This window comes from Somniosus microcephalus, chromosome 21, assembly GCF_052327205.1.
Source record: "Somniosus microcephalus isolate GS21.2 chromosome 21, FLI_Smic_1.0, whole genome shotgun sequence".
Lineage (NCBI taxonomy): Eukaryota > Metazoa > Chordata > Chondrichthyes > Squaliformes > Somniosidae > Somniosus > Somniosus microcephalus.
The window spans coordinates 70,604,556-70,624,594 of record NC_141007.1 but is presented as its reverse complement, the minus strand read 5'-3'; the positions used below and the strand labels follow the sequence as shown (position 1 = coordinate 70,624,594).

General features: G+C 43.5%; 1 protein-coding gene across 1 annotated transcript in view; it reads left to right on the top strand.

The window, feature by feature from the left end:
• nol11 (nucleolar protein 11) overlaps positions 1-19,085 on the top strand; it is a 39,200-nt gene extending 20,115 nt beyond the window's left edge. Inside the window, exons 11-18 of the mRNA XM_085963914.1 lie at positions 1,472-1,549; positions 3,256-3,440; positions 6,016-6,141; positions 6,964-7,200; positions 9,526-9,604; positions 11,397-11,489; positions 13,887-13,994; positions 18,827-19,085. Of these exons, the coding sequence (XP_085820040.1) occupies positions 1,472-1,549; positions 3,256-3,440; positions 6,016-6,141; positions 6,964-7,200; positions 9,526-9,604; positions 11,397-11,489; positions 13,887-13,994; positions 18,827-18,940 (1,020 nt within the window). The 3' untranslated portion in view covers positions 18,941-19,085. The remainder of the gene's footprint in view (positions 1-1,471; positions 1,550-3,255; positions 3,441-6,015; positions 6,142-6,963; positions 7,201-9,525; positions 9,605-11,396; positions 11,490-13,886; positions 13,995-18,826) is intronic.
• Positions 19,086-20,039: the final 954 nt, after the last annotated feature.

Genomic DNA, 20,039 nt, shown 5'->3' with positions numbered 1-20,039 from the left:
TCAACTCCCCTCTAATCCTTCTACCTTTTAAATCTATGCCTCCTGGTTATTGACCTCTCTGCTAGGGGAATTAGGTCCTTCCTATCCACTCTATCTAGGCCCCTGATAATTTTATACACCTCAATTAAGTCTCCCCTCAGCCAGCTCTGTTCCAAAGAAAACAACCCCAGCCTATCCAATCTTTCCTCATAGCTAAAATCCTTCAATCCCAGCAACATCCTTGTAAATCTCCTCTGTACCCTCTCTAGTGCAATCACATCTTTCCTGTAATGTGGTGACCAGAACTGCATGCAGTGCTGTGGCCCAACTAGTGTTTTATACAGTTTAAGCATAACCACCCTGCTCTTATATTCTGTGCCTCGGCTAATAAAGGAGCTGATTATGGAACTTATTGTAGCAATGTGATTACGCCACACTAACCACATAACACCATGGATCAATCACCAACCGTGATGGGGCTCTGCAGTCTAAAGTACAATATTACAGCCACAAAACTCTTGCATAAATTGTAATAGAAAGGGTTGGAAGGAGGACTGGTGTATGTGGGATTGCTGCTCGGGGCTAGTTGAAATATTGGGGGAGTTGTGTTCCTATGAGAAGTTTTGAAATGTACGCACGAAAGCCTTTAAGGAGGCAGAGTATTCATAGCTGTGGGAAGTGTAAGCCCAAGCATCGGTATGCGAGAAAGATTCTTGGCCATCAATCATCGTGATCATCATGCATGCACTCTGGTACGTGGAAGTAGCCGTGTTTGCCGATGTATCAACATTTTATAAATTAAAACAAATCGTCCTTGTTTTGTGTGTTGCTTAGCTGAGTTTTTGCTGTCACATGAGTATTTTACATCTATCCTCTCGCACATGAGCAAATATCCAGTCACATTCGGTGGTTGCAGTGCTGCTGATTGCACTACATGTGACTGCAAGTGCGTTGCTTTTTTGTTCAACCTGTTGGCAGTGTGCTGCTTAGAAGGGATGCATTAGTTGTGCTTGGGTAGTTGGTGCAATGTGTTGGTAGGATGTGGCTTTGCTCTGCTTCCTGATCTTGACTGATTTCAGAGCAGGGGTTCAGTGCTTACCCCATGGGGAAGTGAAATTGAGCAAGTTGTTCTTCGGGCACAAGTTAAAGAGCAAGTTGCATGGGGAATGGTGTATACCGGGAAGAGGTAAAAGATTACTATATCGGACTACCAACCAGTCCCATTTTACACTTGTGATATATTCTGTGTAATATGCAAAATGTCTGTGTTGAGTACTGCATCATCCTAAACACAGTGGAAATTTTCTTTGAGAACAAGTGATAACTGAATTTAGATCCAGTATTTGTAAATGTGCTGTTTAATTAGTCAATTTTTAATATATAATATTTCCAGGTGGGTTGTCTACTGGGGAAAGGGCTCAGTAAGGGAAAGCTTCAGATGTGAAAAAGAAACTTGTACAGATTTTTTTTATTCTTAAATTTTCTGTTGCAGCTGAGGAGCCGAAGTAGTCAGCTTGTGAGCACCCAATCACAGCCTGTCTTTCTGGACCAATTTCTGACTGAGATTAAGGTAAACCAAAGATCTAAAGACAAACATGCAGGTACAGCAAGTAATTAGGAAAGCAAATGGTATGTTGGCCTTTATTACAAGAGGATTTGAGTATAAGAGTAAAGACGTCTTACTGCAATTATATAGGGCCCTGGTGAGACCACACCTGGAGTATTGTGTACAGTTTTGGTCTCCTTACCTAAGGAAGTATATACTTGCCATAGAGGGAGTGCAGCGAAGGTTCACCAGACTGATTCCTGGGATGGGGGGATTGTCCTATGTGGAGAGATTGAGCAGACTAGGCCTACATTCTCTGGAGTTTAGAAGAATGAGAGGTGATCTCATTGAAACATACAAAATTCTTAAGGGGCTTGACAGGGTAGATGCAGGGGGGATGTTTCCCCTGGCTGGGGAGTCTAGAACCAGGGGTCACAGTCTCAGAATAAGGGGTCGGCCATTTAGGGCTGAGATGAGGAGAAATTTCTTCACTCAGAGGGTGGTGAATCTTTGGAATTCTCTACCCCAGAGGGCTGTGGAGGCTCAGTCATTGAGTATATTCAAGACAGAGCTCGCTAGATTTTTGAATATTAAGGGAATCAAGGGATATGGGGATAGGGTGAAAGTGGAGTTGAGGTGGAAGATCAGCCACGATCTTATTGAATGGCGGAGCAGGCTCGAGGGACCGAGTGCCCGACTCCTGCTCCTATTTCTTATGTTATGTTAAACATTGTTCCAGCATCAAACTGCGTTGTGTGTCTTTCTCTCCCTCTGCCCCACCCCAGCATTATTGGCGCACATGATGTGTGTTTTCAAAAAATTACCTTTTTCGGGGCAGTGCGCGGAGGCTGCATTTTAAGGGACGTATTTCTTTCCGTGAACAATATTCCATTGTGACTACTGCAAGCAGTATGGATGCTTCAGTGACACACCTGACTGCTGCTGCTGCTGCAGTCCCTCTTTCACTACCTACTGATTACTGTATTCAATCATGTCAGCAATGGACAACTTTTCCATGAGCTTGTAATACTTAATATTTGCTGTCTTTTCTTGTGTTAGTAATTAAACTCAGTCTGACAGGTTGCAAATTTCTAAAATCTGTTTAGATTCTATTTGGACTGGTATAAGTATTCTGGAAAATAAAATTGTAATTGAAGGTCGTTCGTAAAAAAAAGAATGGGATTGGTATATGCATTAATTAGATGTGCAAAATTAATTTACTTTTTTGTTTCTCTAACTGTGTTTGTGTGTATGCATGAAAAATGGTAGTCACTTTAGATTGAAAATCTTAGTATTTTAATCATTTTATTCAAATCCATTTAGAATAAAATTAAACCTTACACTGTGAATACTGAATTAATACTGTAGAATGTTAAACTGGCACAGCTTCTGCCACTGTTGTGGGGAGGGGATGTATTATTGAATAAAGTTACCGAACAATTCATATATTTTGTTCAGCTGTAAGGGCTGATCTAATTGCCTCAGCTTCCCTCAATCCCTACAATTGACAGCATCCTGATTTCAAAACCACTCATTTCTGTTCAGTCCATATTTTGGGTCACGATGAATATTGGTGGGAACATCGCCAGAGGTTGCATATTGTAAAGCCCTTTTTCCTGCACTGGTACTGATGCTACACAGCATTACCCTGGCTGAGAATGGACGAACTCCTTACAAGACATTTAATTGTCACTAGCCATATTAATTTCTGACGTCGTATTCTTTCACAGACTGATACAAACGAGAAAATAGATAAACAACTGAAGCATGTGTTGAGTAACCTGCGGACATCCAATGCTCAGCTAATTATTGCGCAGATTGCTACAATCCTGGTAAGCAGGTGTAAGACACAGGTGACGTTCTACCCCCAGAACGTACTAATGAAGCTTCTACAGACACGGATGCTTTCTTACAGGTGAGGATTTACTCTTAAATATAAGAAAAATAGTCATTTTTTTCCCCCTAAAACCAAAAATGCAAGCCTTTTGACAAGATCGTTAACTTCAAAAAGTGGCTAAAGAAGGTTAATGATACTCCTCGGCAATAGGCCAGTTTCCTTATTGGGGTTTAACTCATTATCTACTGCTTTTTCTCCCAATTGGACCTCACTGCACCATGGCCAAGAAACAGGTGACCTGCTTCTGCCAATACCAATCTGAAAATGGCTGTAGAAGGCAGAGTGCCTGAGGGAAGCATCTGGTCTCAACTTGGCCAAGTGTGAGGATTCAGTCATGAACTTGCGTCTTAGCACTTCACCATACTGTGCGTTAAAGTACCACTTTAAAAGAAGAAATGGGAACTATGTTGAATTTTTCATTTTTGTGATATGCAAATTATTCATCCCATATATCTACATCCCGTGCGATTTTATTTTTCTGCTGGCACTGCTTCAAATCACTTTCACTGCCTGGTACATATTTAATTTTTTTCAATTTATTCCCGACTAAGTAGTGCATAATGGCAAAATACTGCGGATGCTGGAAATCTGAAATATAAACAGAAAATACTGGAAATACTCAGCAGGTCAGGCAGCATCTGTGGAGCGAGAAAGCGAGTTAACGTTTCAGGTCGATGACCTGACCAAGTTCTGCCGAAAGGTCTTCGACCTGAAACGGTAACTCTGTTTCTCTCTCCACAGATGCTGCCTGGCCTGCTGAAAATGTTTCCTGCGTTTTCGGTTTTATTATAGGTAGAGTATAATTAATGGGTAATGACGTATCACTCTTTTACTACTGCACAAATACCATCACAGCACCAACAAAATAATGTAACCGCTGACAGTTCTGCTGCTGCGAAACTTGACCTGAAGATGTGTGGCTCATGAAGTGGATATCATGGGGGGGGGGGGGGGGGGTGCGGGAGCTGTACTGAAACCTGTATAAATCATAATCAACCCCAACCATTAGGTGCAACAGAACACATTCTGAAAAGAGAAACTGCTACTTTCACAGATGGAACATTGAGTGAAAGTAATTCATGTCACAATTGAAGAGTGAAAGATAAAATTCTAATGCTTATAGCTAGATACCAGAACAGATAGGGGAAGGGCTGCTCCATTCTGATAGTCAAACCTAGGAATGCCTTGACTTTTAGGAGCTGTAGCCAAATCTATGTGCCACAACTCGTGAGTGGGTCGGTGTGATTTAAACCACTTTTTTTGAATCGGGCACAATCTGATCGACACCAGTCCAACTACCAAATTTACTTGGTGTTTCAAGGAGCCCTTGGACCACAGCTTTGCTAAGAAAGCACAGGGTTAGGGAATTCTGGGTGGTAGCAATGTAGAACCCATTTCTCCGTTGACAAAGTTGAGTAATTTGGAGTAACTCTAGGTGTCCCAAAAAATATTAACCTGATAGCATTTCAACTCTTGGCTCCTCCACATTGTGAAAAAGGATACATCTGGTAGTGCAGCCAATAGGTGTGTCAGAAATACTCAATTAGAATGATACAGCACGGAGTGTACCGGTTGGCACAGAGCGGTAGAAATTTGTATGGGGCAGTAGGGCAAACTGGGTGGCCCGGTGTCGGCTGCCTGTTGCACCTCCACTCAATATTCAGGTCCATTACCTTCAATAAAACTAAGCATCAGGCAGGGAGTGTAACGGGTACCCATTGCGATATTGCCAGAGACCAAATTCTACCCCCTTGTGTTTACATGGCACATTTTACGTAGAAAATCAGCCCAGAGTCAAAGAAGAAGATATTACAGTAGATTGGGATATTAGTAGTTACATTTCTACAGCTCTGTTCACCACCTCAGGACGTCACAAAGCACTTTGCAGTTAATGAAGTACTTTTTTGAAGTGTAGTCGCTGTTGTAATGCGGCAGCCATTTTGTGCACAGCAAGATCCCACAAACAGCAATGTGATAATGACCGGCTAATCTGTGTTTGTTATGTTGGTTGAGGGATAAATATTGGCCATGACACCGGGGAGAACTCCCTGCTCTTCTTCGAAATAGTGCCATGGGATCTATTATATCCACCTGAGAGAGCAGACTCAGTTTAACGTCTCATCCAAAAGACGGCCCCTTGACAGGGCAGCACTCCCTCAGTACTGCACTGGTGTGTTAGCCTAGCTTTATGTGCTCAACGTCCCTGGAGTGGGACTTGAACCTACAACCTTCTGACTCCGAGGCGAGTGTGCTACCAACTGAGCCACAGCTGACGCAACACTTATTCTACTTTGGAATGCAAAGTTTTCACACACAACCAGTCTTAACTTAACTTACTGATAATACCCAGCTGATTACTTCCCATGTTAAGCAAGTACCGAGCCCAGTGTGTTTTTTTACACCAACTCTAAATTCCTTGGCACTTAACCATATTTATTGGGATAGACCTTCCATGTGAGACTGGGGGAGATGGGGGCAGCCAAAGCCCCTGTGTGTCTCTGCGTTCAGTTTTGATGGGGGTTGAGGCTTTTTTCTGTTGTAGGAAGGTAAGGCAAACAATTGCAGTCCTCTCAAACTCTAAATTGTTTTTCAGCTTGTGTCCGGATTTGGTAGCAGTTGCGTTGGATAAAGCAGACTATTCCCTGTTGCAGCTCTGTCTTCAGCAGTTCCCTGATATCCCAGAGGCTGTTACATGTGCCTGCTTGAAGTTTTTCCTAAGGTAAGTATTAAGCTGTGGCATCTTGCTGCATGAAAGTGCATGACATTAAATTTTTACATGTGTTGTTTAAGCACTGTTTCATTAAATTGTCACATTCACATGTTCTCTGACTTATGCTTTCCAAAATTAGTTCCTATTGAACTAACTTCAGCAAACTACATTTGGGTAGTTAAGTTTTGTTGCAAGTGTAAAGCTTAATAAATCCCATGAAAGCAGTGAATACGATGTTTTTAACTGTGTGGTTACTGTACTCTAGATAGCGAGAACACTAGGGTTCTTGAGATTGCTGTATTTACATGGCTGTTCCTTTACCCATGCACTTGGCCATCTGTAATAGCATATAGATTATCAATCCAATTATACCTCTGAGCTGGTTATCAGCTCCAATATAACCAGGATACTTGAAAGGGCATTTAATGAGGGATGTGTCTGTGCGCGCATATATAATGAAAATCCACTTGCGATCAGAAAAAAATCTCTTCGTTTATCACCATCTGCAAGTAAGGAATGGGCCTTTGTGGTTTCCTTTTGGCCTCTGTTACAAACAAAAAGAAATTGTCTTTTAGAGGCTGATGCTACCGTGTTTGCAGAGTGCATGGAGCCAGGTTCACACTACAGTTCCCTACATGGCCAATCCAACATTGGCAGGGAGTATCTCACGGGCCTGTGCTCTGGCAGCTGCTTGTAAAGTGAGCACAGCTCTTTGCCGATGAAATGTATTTTATCAACTTCCAAAAGTATTTTAAGTTGCTTGCAATTATCCTGAAAATGGAAATTGTAATTAAAGATGACTAAAGTAGTTTGTTTTTAATTCTCCCTCAGTGCCAATGATTCAGATCTGGAAAAGATAATTGTGGATTTAGGCAGTGTAGCCTCGTATGTTAAATTAGATCCGATTCCCTCAAAAGCAGAAGAGAAAATGGAGATTGTGGAGAATGGCTTCAGTCCAGTTTTGCTGGAAGAGGACAGCTGTGATGTTCCAGCGTGGAAACGAGCCCTCGATCCTGCAGAGTCTGATAAACCAAGGTGTCCAGTCGGCCTTAAAAAGGCAGCTTTGCTGTATCCTTTTTCCCACGTGTGTCAAAATAATATAGAAGGTGGGAAAGATTGATGTACTCGCCAGTCTTTACCTCGATACCTATGAAATTCTTTAGATTACTATTTTTGTGACCCAATGTTGAGCATCCCGGATTTCAGTCGCTCCACCATTGGCGGCCGTGCCTCCAGCTGCCTGGGCCCTGAGCTCTGCAATTCCCTCTCTAAACCTCTCTCCTCCTTTAAGACGCTCCTTAAAATCTACCTCTTGGACCAAGCTTTTGGTCACCTGTCCTTCTGTAGCTTGGTGTTAAATTTTATTTTATAACGCTCCTGTGAAGCGTCTTGCAACATTTTATTACGTTAAGGGAGCTGTATAAATACACAGCGTTGTTGTGCTAACCATCAAAGCAAATCGGGGATTTGGCTACGGATTTACATATCAACAAAATGTGACTGGTCTTTGTGAATATTTTGTTCCTTTGGGACTCCCTAATTTTCCCCTCGCAAGAGGGCAAGCAAGTCACTCGAGGTTTCTATCATCATCTGCTGGGAGGTGTGTCAGAGCAACTTTGGACGACTTGGCTGCCTCTGGGCAAGGGCCTGGCCTCCTCTTGCTGTTCTAACCAAGTTGTCTCAGCGGAGATTAGCGATGCAGAGTAAGGAATCGTGAGGTGAGCCATTCCCCGATTACGATATGCCACACCAGTTTTATCTTTGCATTTCCACGTGGAGTGCTGTTGGGCTGAGGTGTGGAATCTGAGGAAGTCGCCGTCACAGCCTCCTCTTAGCATCTGATTGAGCAGCAATGCAGAAATCTAGAAACAGACTGTCCTCCACCCTCTCCGCCACAGGTGGTGTGTGACTCGGGAACTAGTAGAATTCAAACTTCCACACAAAAAAAAGCTTCAGGAAAGAGATGAGGCATAAAATTGGTTGCTGGTTGTTTCCAGAGATGATGAAATGCTGTTCTATCCCATGTTGCTGTTAGACATGGGGCTCTGTAAGACCTTTGGGGCCTCCTCTACTTTCTCATTTACATTTATGTGCTGTCAAAAACAACAAGGGTGGATCCTAATCTTTGTTTTGAGCTATGCAACACCAACTGTTTGACAGCCGAATCAGATCATTTGTGTAAAATCACTAGATTAAAATATTTAGCACAGTACAGCAGGAATTAGATTGTGCTTAGGTCCTCAGTTTATTTTTCAGCCAAACACAATCAAAACTCAACCTATTTCCTCTAAATTTGGTATCTACCTCATACCTTTGTTAAAATGTGATAGCTTTGTACCATTTAAAATGAGTATTCCCTCGGCTTCCCTGATGGCTTAGTGGGATTAGACAAGGGCAATTAGGGATGGGCACTAAATGCAGGCCTCGCCAGCGACACCCACATCCCATCAATGAATAAAATTTTTTTTTTTTTTTATTATACCTTGTACTGAGTCGTACAGATCAGAAGATTCCAAGTTGGTCTCAACAAGGGTAGCAGTCAGGGTACTGCAATTGATGGCAATCCTGGGATAGGGAGCATGAAAATCAGGGTTCCGAACTCCTGATCACTGTACAGTGATTCCTGCTGAAACATCTCTATAATGTTGGGTGAGAGCAGGAGTGGGCTCATCTGTGATACTCCTCCAAGGTAAATGGTCAATAGACACTTACCGGCTCAAATCTCTCTCATGAATGACCACTTGGGTAAGGTACCAACGGGCTGTTTGCTCCTGTGAAACTGCCCCAATAAGGATTGACATCTTCAGGAAAAAGAGAAGTAACTTGGGGGGTGAGGGAGAATATACACCAGTTGGTCTCCTGTGATGCAACACTCTACGTGTATGCAGTGCAAATTCTTTCTACCCCATCCTCTGTCTTTCTGCCTGTTTTCCATTCTCTTGCCTTGTAGCTTTTTTCTCATTATCATCCCACATTGGCACTCATGTCTAGCTCTCTGTGAAAGTCTCAGTCTCCACAGCTGCAGCTTTGCTGTAAAGCACTTTGAGACGTCCTGAGATCATGAAAGGTGCTACATAAATACATTTTTTTTTCTTGTGTGGTTCCAACAGGCTAAATAGAGCAAGAGTAATGCATAGGCCAATCAGATTGCTAGAAAGTAACACCTCTTTTGACCATTGCAAGCAGCTTATTGGCAGAAAGGCTCACCTTCCTCTGGACCAATCAGACATGGCATCATCACGGGTCCACAAGCCAATCAAAAACATGCTTTTAATAATGTCATTACACATGTGTATGAGACTCTCTTTCAAACTGACCTTTAGTTTTAAGATTTCAAGACCTGGTATGCACCCTAGACATTTGTACAAAGCTTTCCTTAACTGCAATGCACAGAAATGAAATTCTGCTGTCCTCGTACAGTGAAGCCTTTCTTTTGCCTCACCTCAAAGATCTTTCTGTTCCTCAAGTAGTGGTAAGTACAGCCCTTCAAAAATGCCGTGGTGTGTAAGTGTAGTCATGATGAGCCATTGAATTCTTTCACTGAGTGGAGCAGTGATTGTGTAAGCAGAGGCAGGCTAATGGGAACCTTATAGCCCTTTTTCTTTGTCTGACCTCTGCTGAGTGACTCCCACAGTAATAGAGCTTTTTTTGTATTCATTCATGGGCTGTGGATGTCACTGGCAAGGCCAGCATTTATTGCCCATCCCTAGTTGCCCTTGAGAAGGGGGTGGTGAGCTGCTTTCTTGAACCGCTGCAGTCCGTGTGGTGAAGGTACTCCCACAGTGCTGTTAGGGAGGGAGTTCCAGGATTTTGACCCAGCAACGATGAAGGATCGGCGATATACTTCCAAGTCAGGATGGTGTGTGACTTGGAGGGGAGCTTGCAGGTGGTGGTGTTCCCAGGCACCTTCTGCCCTTGACCTTCTAGGTGGTAGAGGTCGCGTGGTTGGGAGGTGCTGTCAAAAAGACTGACCTAGAGAACTCAGTGCAGTGTAACCTACACTTTCTGCACTAAAGCCATAATTCAGGGCACTGAAGGGAAGAACTTGGCAGCCAACACTCTTACTATGGGCTGTGGTAAAGTTTCTTTTTAAGCACGAAACAATTGGGAATGGAAGCACTTGATTTCAATGATCTGGGGTTGCCTCAGTGGCGCCTCTTTAATCATCTTACTTTGAAATAGCTGATCATAGAATCATAGAAGTTTATGGCACAGAAGGAGGCCATTCAGCCCATCGTGTCTGTACGGCCGAAAAAGAGCTATCCACCCTAATCCCACTTTCCAGCTCTTGGTCCATAGCCTTGAAGGTTACGGCACTTCAAGTGTGTATCCAAGTACTCTTTAAATGCCTCTTCCACCCTTTCAGGCAGTGAGTTCCAGCCATCCTCTGGGTGAAATAAAATTCTCCTCAACTCCTTTCTAATCCTTCCACCAATTACTTTAAATCTATGCCTCCTGGTTATTGACCTCTCTGCTAAGGGTCCTTCCTATCCACTCTATCTAGACCCCTCATAATTTTATTCACCTCAATCAAGTCTCCCCTCAGCCTCGCTCTGTTCCAAAGAAAACAACCCCAGCCTATCCAATCTTTCCTCGCAGCTAAAATTCTCCAGTCTTGTCAACATCCTCGTAAATCTCCTCTGTGCCCTCCCTAGTGCAATCACATCTTTCCTGTAATTCTTATCATGGGAATTATTTAGGGAACAATTACTTCAGACTTAAGTTAAATTGAGGATCGCACTTCCACCTCGCTCTAAATTTGTACGCAGGATTTTTATTTCATTGGGTTAAACTGATTTCTCCCCACCACCCCTCCCTAATTTGGAAACATTTTAACTTGGTCTTTATTTGTTAACATCGGGGTGGGCGAGGGAGTAATTTTATTACTTGAGAGAATTTTTGCTCTCCTGGGCTTTACAGCTTTAGGCCAATACTTGGGGTTTCTGGTTTTCAGACGTTTTTTGCTCCCGTTTTTACTTTTTCGCCTCTGTTGAAAGCACTGACACCGAATTTGATTCGGTGCAAATGAAAATTGCTAAAAATGCAAACACCGCAGGCTGGAAACTCTTCACCTGGCAACGCACCTAATCTATTGGGTTAGAATGCTGGGCAGCCTTTTCACTGGATTACTGATTGGGAGGCGAGCAGTGCACCCCTTTACCCAACAGTGGGTTATGCTGGTCTTTGCTCATTTATGGTCGGTAGATACTCCATTACAGGATGAATGCTCTTTGTCTTCACGGTGATTTGTTTTCCCCCTCCAGTTGTTTCTCCAGTATATGCAGTACCTTTATGTGAAGCATTGTGAAACTGTCAAAGCAAACCTTCCAGGCAAAAGGATTCCCACAGTCAGTCAGGTATCGAAAGTCTTTCTTTTCTATGCATTATATTTTCTGCTGCAAACTTAAATAGCTAATGCTGATGTAATTGGTTTGGTGGGGCTTGCGGTATTATACGCTTTTTTGTTTGTTTTTTAATAAATGATTTCTTAAACATCTGTCTTGAGTTTGGGAAATTGTGAAAGAATTTACATCTTGCCATCTTGCACTGTTTAAAAGCACAAAAATGCAAACCTATAACAGTTCAGTGGGGAAATGCCCTACCTGATCGTTGTTCATGCAGGAAAATGGACCATCGCTCAGACAAAACCATTGTGATGTCTACTTAACCACACATTTGAACAAAGTGAATCATCTCGGCCATCTAACAATCACTTGTTTTTCTTTTACCCAGAGAGTGGTGAGAATGTGGAACTCGCTGCCACAGGGAGTGGTTGAGACGAATAGCATAGATGCTTTTAAGGGGAAGCTAAATCAGTACATGAGGGAGAAAGGAATAGAAGGTTATGCTGATGGGATGAGATGAAGAGGGTGGGAGGAGGCTCGTGTGGAGCATAAATACTGGGATAGACCAATTGGGCCGAATAGCCTGTTTCTGTGCTGTAAATTCGATGTAATACAGGTAGACTACCATTTATCCGAACTTCCGAAAACCGAAACCCTCTTTTTAAAAAAAAAAAAACCAAAGGTTTTTTCGTTCAGCGTAAGTCGTGCGCATGACACCGACCCCCGCCGACGACCCCCGCCCCCCCGCTGACCCCGACTCCCGCCGACCCCCACCCCCGACAAATTTCCCAGTCTTATAAAATACCTTCCGAAATTTTCCGAAAACCGAAACACAGCTGGTCCCGAGGTTTTCGGATAAAGGATAGTCTACCTGTAATTATACAGACCTTAAAGATCTCGGGTTCAATCCTGCACTGTGCTGAGTAGACAGTGTAGTGGTTATCGTACTGGACGAGCGATCCCGAGGTCATGAGTTCACAATTCCACTATAGCAAGTTATGAAATAGCAGTCAACAAATCCTGCAATTTATGGGCTAGCGTCAGAAAAGATAACCGTGACAGCTGTTGTTTTGTTGCAAAAATGTGACTGGTTCAGTAAGGTCCTTCCTGCCACCCCGGCCCGATCCTTACTACATGTTTGATTCTTCCTGCCTTCTGAAGTGGCCGAGCAAGTCACAGATATACAACAACTTGCACTTGTGTAGCACCTTCAACGTAGTAAAACGTCCCAAGGTACTTCACAGGAACGTTGTCAAACAAATTTGACACCAAGCCACATAAGGAGATATTAGGGCAGGTGGTCAAAGATGTTGGTTGTAAGGAGCATCTTAAAGGAGGTGGAGAGGTTTTAGAAGGGAATTCCAGAGCTTAGGGCCTAGGCCTAATCACTTCCACAAGGATTACAGCGGTTCAAGGGGAAGACGCACCACCACCTACTCGGGACAACTAGGGATGGGCAATAAATGCACTATGCCAGTGTCACTCGCGTCCTGAGAATTTAAAAACATATTGTAGTTAAATAACTTCGTGTAATTAGTGAACTGAATCATGTTGTTTGTCCTGAACAAATGTATTGGAAAGGAAACTGCGGTTTGAACATTTGTGGTGCACTTATTCCCACTGGCTGTTTCAGGAGCTGAGCCTGTTTGGGGGGGAAAATTGGTTACTAATGTGGAGTAGAGTGATGACTGCTGGTTACCGTAGAAGTCATAGCGTCATAACGGCACAGAAGGAGGCCATCGAGTCCGTGCCAGCTCTCCTGTGGAGCAATCCAGTCAGTCCCATTCCCCCGCTCTATCCCCGTAGCCCTGCAAGTTTATTTCCCTCAAGTGCCTATCCAGTCTCCCCTTGAAAACATTGAGTGTCTCCGCTTCCACCACTTCCGTCGGCAGCGAATTCCAGGTCCTCACCACTCGCTGCGTAAAAAAGCTTTTCCTCACATCCCCCCTGTATCTCTTGCCCAAAACCTTAAATTTGTGTCCCCTAGTCCTTGTACCATCAACTAGTGGGAACAGCCTTTCCCCACCTAGCCTATCCAAATCTGTCATAATCTTGTACACCGCTATCAAATCACCCCTCAACCTCCTTTGCTCTAATGAAAACAAATCCAGCTTCTCCAACCTGTCCTTGTAGCTAAGATCCCCCATCCCCGGAACCATTCTGGTAAATCTCCTCTGCACCCTCAAGGGCCTTCACATCCTTCCTAAAGTGTGGTGACCAGAACTGGACACAATACTCCAGTTGTGGCCTAACCAGCGCTTTATAAAGGTTCAGCATAACTTCCCTACTTTTGTACTCAATACCTCTATTTATGAAGCCCAAGATCCCATATGCCTTGCTAACCACTCTCTCAATATGTCAAGTGTTTTGAAGTAGTGAACAGCTACTGACTGCTGGCAATCATTTCAGGTCTTGGACTGGATATCTCTGTTGCTGGACGCTCACTTTACGGTGCTGGTAATGACAACAGAGGCACGCGGGTTACTTGCCCGTCTTCACAAGTTCATCAGATACCAGGTAAGCTACACAGTCAAATGTGCTGAAAGTGTGATCCCTGGAGTACTGGCTATTATTTGATATTAGGTTCACACTCTGTGACTATGAGAAGTTTACTGTAATGTGAGAGTATTCCTTTTGCTTGCCACTTATTGCCATGTTAAATGTTCACTTGGAACTTTTACCTTTTTGTCTCAGTAAAAAATGTTCTTTGGCCTGGTATCCAGTAACTGGAATATTAAATTTAAATCCTGGGAACAGGAAGAGGCCATATGATCCAACACTCCTCTTTTGGATTGCTTTTACCGTACCTTTTCTCAATTCTTCTACACATCTCCCTCCAGAAACATGTCTTGTCTCATGTCTCCCTCCATTCAGGTAATTTCTTGAATTCAGCCATCTATTCTAACCTTGCTCTTCTATTCACTCCACATACCATTTAATATTCTTCATTTTTAAGCAACTATCCAACTCCCCTTTGAAAGAACATATGGACTCTGTTTCAACAACAGCTTGTGGTCGGGACATCCACATTCTAGCCACCCTCTGAAATTACTTTCTAACCTTGCTCCTTAATTTTTTATTAAATTTGTGCCCTCCCATCACTGCCTCGTTGACACAATCGATCACTATTCGCCTTAACATAAGTCTTCAGAATCTTGAAGACCTCTTCAGGTCACCCTTTACCCTTCTCAACTCTCAAGAAAAAAACACCTCGTCCCTGGTCTTCGCCGAGTGAACTTACACTGAACTTTTACATCCCTCCTGTACTGGGCTGCCCAAAACTGTACGCAACACTTCGAAGATCTTGTACAAGTTCAATGTTGACACTTCCGTGTCTCTACAGATAAAAATCAAAGATTCAGTTTGCTGCCTTTGTGGCCTTATCTACTTGCACTGCCACCTTTTAATCTATTTATCTGAACCTCTACTCCATTTAAAACCTGACCATTTTAAGATGCATTTCCTTTCCCTGTTGCTTCCAAAATGTATTGCTTTACATTTTTCTGCTTTGAATTGCTCCCGTCACTTGGATGGCATCTATTTTAATGCAAGGAGTCTTGCGAATAAGGTGGATGAACTGAAGGTGTTGATAAACACATGGGAGTATGATATTGTTGCTATCACGGAGACATGGTTGAGGGAAGGGCAAGACTGGCAGCTCAATATTCCGGGGTACAGAATCTTCAGGCGAGACAGAGGGGGAGGTATAAGAGGAGGGGGTGTCGCAATATTAATTAAGGAGTCAATTACTGCAGTAAGGAGGGATGATATATTAGCAGGGTCCTCTAATGAGGCCATATGGGTGGAGCTTAAAAACAAAAAGGGGGCAAGCACTTTGCTGGGAGTGTACTATAGGCCTCCAAACAGTCAGGGGGAGATAGAGGAACAGATATGTAGGCAAATCTCAGAGAAATGTGCAAATAATAGGGTAATAATAATGGGGGATTTCAACTTCCCCAATATTAACTGGGATAGTCAGAGTGTGAAAGGCTCAGAGGGTGTAGAATTCTTAAAGTGCATCCAGGAGAGCTTTTTGAGCCAGCATGTAGAAAGTCCTACAAGAGAGGGGGCGGTACTGGACCTAATTCTCGGGAATGTGGCCGGCCAAGTGGAAAAAGTGCTAGTAGGTGAGCACTTTGGTGATAGTGACCATAATATGGTAAGATTTAAGGTGGCCATGGAAAAGGACAGGGATGGGCCGGAAATAAAGGTTCTAAATTGGGGGAAGGCCGATTTTAATAGGATAAGGCAGGATCTGGCCAAAATGGACTGGGATCAGCTACTTGTAGGAAAATCCGCATCGGAGCAATGGGAGGCTTTCAGAAGGGAGATTGAGAACATACAATGGCAACATGTTCCCGTAAAGGTCAAGGGTGGTTCCAAAAACCACAGGGAACCTTGGATGTCAGGGGATATACGGGAATGGATTAGGAAAAAAAGGAGGGCTTTTGGTAGATACAAAAGGCTAAAGACGGAGGAAGCCCTAGAGGAGTACAAAAAGTGCAGGGGGATACTTAAAAAAGAAATTAGGAGATCAAGGAGGGGCCATGAAATAACACTGGCAAGCAAAATAAAGGAAAATCCGAAGATGTTTTATAAGTATATTAAGGGTAAGAGGATAACTAGGGAAAAAATAGGGCCCATTAGGGACAAAAGTGGCAATCTGTGTGTGGAGCCGGAAGATGTAGGAGGGGTTCTGAATGAATTTTTTGCGTCTGTTTTCACTATGGAGAAGGACGATGTAGACATAGAAATAGGGCGGGGGGACTGTGATATGCTCGAACATATTAACATCGAGCGGGGGGAGGTATTGGCGGTTTTAGCTGGCCTAAAAATGGATAAATCCCCAGGCCCGGATGAAATGTATCCCAGGCTGCTGTGTGAGGCAAAGGAAGAGATTGCGGGGGCTCTAACACATATATTCAGGACCTCTCTGGCCACAGGGGATGTGCCAGAGGACTGGAGAACCGCTAATGTAGTACCATTATTCAAGAAGGGTAGTAGGGAAAAACCGGGGAACTACAGGCCAGTGAGCCTAACATCAGTGGTAGGAAAATTATTGGAAAAAATCCTGAGGGACAAAATGTGTCTCCACTTGGAGAGGCAAGGATTAATCAGGGATAGTCAACATGGCTTTGTCAAGGGAAGATCATGTCTGACTAATTTGATTGAATTTTTTGAGGGGGTGACTAGGTGTGTGGATGAGGGTAACGCAGTGGATGTGGTATACATGGATTTCAGTAAGGCCTTCGATAAAGTCCCGCACAGGAGACTGGTCAAGAAGGTAAGAGCCCATGGAATCCAGGGTGCCTTGGCACATTGGATACAAAACTGGCTTAGTGGCAGAAGGCAGAGGGTGATGGTCGAAGGTTGTTTTTGTGACTGGAAGCCTGTGGCCAGTGGGGTACCACAGGGATCGGTGCTGGGTCCCTTGCTGTTTGTGGTCTACATTAATGACTTGGATATGAATGTAAAGGGTATGATCAGTAAGTTCGCGGATGATACAAAAATTGGTAGGGTGGTAAATAGCGAGGAGGGTAGCCTCAGTCTGCAGGACGATATAGATGGGTTGGTCAGATGGGCGGAACAGTGGCAAATGGAATTTAACCCGGAAAAGTGCGAGGTGATGCACTTTGGGGGGACTAACAAGGCAAAGGAATACACAATGAATGGAAAGACCCTAGGCAAGACGGAGGGTCAGAGGGATCTGGGTGTGCAAGTACACAGATCCCTGAAGGCGGCGGAACAGGTGGATAAGGTGGTAAAAAAGGCATATGGGATACTTGCCTTCATTAGCCGAGGCATTGAATATAAGAGCAAGGAGGTTATGATGGAGCTGTATAAAACACTGGTTAGGCCACAGCTGGAATATTGTGTGCAGTTCTGGTCGCCACACTACAGGAAGGATGTGATCGCGTTAGAGAGGGTGCAGAGGAGGTTCACCAGGATGTTACCAGGGCTGGAGCGCTTCAGCTATGAAGAGAGACTGGGCAGGTTGGGTTTGTTTTCCTTGGAGCTGAGGAGGCTGAGGGGGGACATGATTGAGGTGTACAAAATTATGAGGGGCATAGATAGGATGGATGCTGAGGAGCTTTTTCCCTTAGTAGAGGGGTCGATAACTAGGGGGCATAGATTCAAGGTAAAGGGCGGGAGGTTTAGAGGGGATTTGAGAAAGAACTTTTTCACCCAGAGGGTGGTTGGAGTCTGGAACTCACTGCCTGAAAGGGTTGTGGAGGCAGAAACCCTCACAACATTTAAGAAGCATTTGGATGTGCACTTGAAATGCCATAGCTTACAAGGCTACGGGCCAAATGCTGGAATATGGGATTAGATTAGACCGGGCTTGATGGCCGGCGCGGACACGATGGGCCGAAGGGCCTCTATCCGTGCTGTATTACTCTATGACTCTATGACTTACCTGCCTATTCTGCTGGTCTGTCTAATCTCCTGCAGTCTTGCAACCCTTGTCAGTTTGCCGTACATCCTTCAGTTTGATTTTGTCTAGACATTTGATAATTGTTTCCTCAATCTCTAAATCCAGGTTACTTTTGGATAACAGAAACCCCCCTAGACCCCTGCCGGACACCGCTCACCAAGTCTTTTAGCCTGAGGAACTTCCTTTTAGCCCACCCTGTGCTTGCTGCCCTCCAACCAGCTCTATATTTGTAGCCACATTCTCCTCAATTCCATGTGTCATTATCTTTGCCAGAAATCTCTTTTTGATACATTATCAAATGCTTTTTTTGAAAATCCATATAAAACACATCCACCATATTTCCCTTATCAATCCTCTCGTTATTTCTTCCAAAAATTCTATGAGATTGGGCATTTATGACTTGCGTTTTAGGAATCCATGCTGATGAGCTTAATTGACTCATGTTTCTCCAACTATCAGTTAAGGAAGGTGGAGAAAGATGAGGCCAGACAGATGGAATGGGAAGTGTATTGCTCAACAAGTGAGCGAAGATCTTACATTTACCTAGCAGGTAGAAGTATTTAATGTGGGTCCCCACTGCTGTGATCTCTCCAAGTTTACTGGCTGAATAGTTTCAGACCCGGAATCTGTTTTGTCTTGGAAATTGAGGAAGGGTGGACCTGAAGACCCAATTTTCCATGGGTCTATGAATCTGCTGTTGGGACAAGGCAGCAATGTTTATAAATGGCAGAAGCCAGCTCACATAAACCAGTCACTAGAAATCCAAACTATAAAAGCACCAATACAAAAGTGGCTATATGTGCTGCAGCGTGGACAAGCACTAATCGTGTCATTTGTGATCTTCAGCCGATTCAGAATCACTGGTGGTTGCTAATTTTTTTTTCTAACATTTTTGAACCTTTGTCTCTGGCAGGTTAAATTTTACTCTGAGCTCAGCAAGATTGAGGGAAGTCTGCAGAAACTACATGAACTGAAACCGCAGAAGAGTGATGGGCTGTATTCTATTGAAGTGATAGAAATTTTTTAGCTTTGTACAAATTTGTTAAAGAAATGTATTTGTTACTTTTTTCATTTGCTTGTTTTGAGTTATATTTATTGTTTGAAAATATAAATTTTCTTCAAATATTTGAGGGTTATATTTCACGCTGAATTAAAATTCTACTTTTCTTGTACTCTAAGTATGTATCTGTTCTTGGTCTGCCTGTAGCCCTATCCCCCCCCCCAAAAGAATGCTTGAATGCTCTTGAAGAGGGAGAAGGGAATAGAGGGTTACGCTGATAGTTAAATGAGGAAGGATGGGAGGAGTCTCGAGTGGAGCATAAACGCCAGCGTGGACTGGTTGGGCAGAATGGCCTGTTTCTGTGCCGTATATATTCTGTGTAACTCTGTGCATTCTGGAAAAGACCTGACACAACTTAAATCTGGCCATGTCAAATACAATAAACTGCCAGCAGTTTTGGCACTTGGAGTGCATGGTAGTGACCATCTGGTTGGGTGGCAGATGTTGGGATTTTTGCCCTGCTCAAGACTGCCTGGAAAGCGACTGTGAAGACAGCACCACTGTAGAATGGCTCATTTAGTCGACTGTAAATCAGGAAATAAGGCAATGGATAATTGCATTTATACAGTGCCTTATCACATCTCTTAGAAATCTTTCAGCAGTGTGTTGTGTAGGCAAATGCGGTAAGTCATTTTACACCCAGCAAGATCCCATAAACAGCAATTGGATGAATGCACTGTTGATCTGTGTCTTATGGTGGTTTCTGAGGGAGGAATGTTTTCCAGGAGAACTCCCTGCTGTTCTACAGAATAGAGCTTTGGGATCTTTACTATCTGAACAGGAATACAGGATCTCGATTTAATGTCTTGTCTGAAGGCTGCATCACCAACAATGCAGCACTCCCTCAGCTGGACTGGAGTGTCAGCCTAGATTATGTGCTCAATTCCTGGATAGGACTTGAACCACAAGCAGAAGCTTCCAAATTTCCACACACAATTAATTTAGCTGAGAGACACGATTTATCACAAAGGCTGCAGCCAAGTCATTTGCTTTCATACAGAATTTCATACCCATATGTGTTCAGGTCAAGTTCCCACCTTCTACTAAGTGAATGGGTAAACACCAT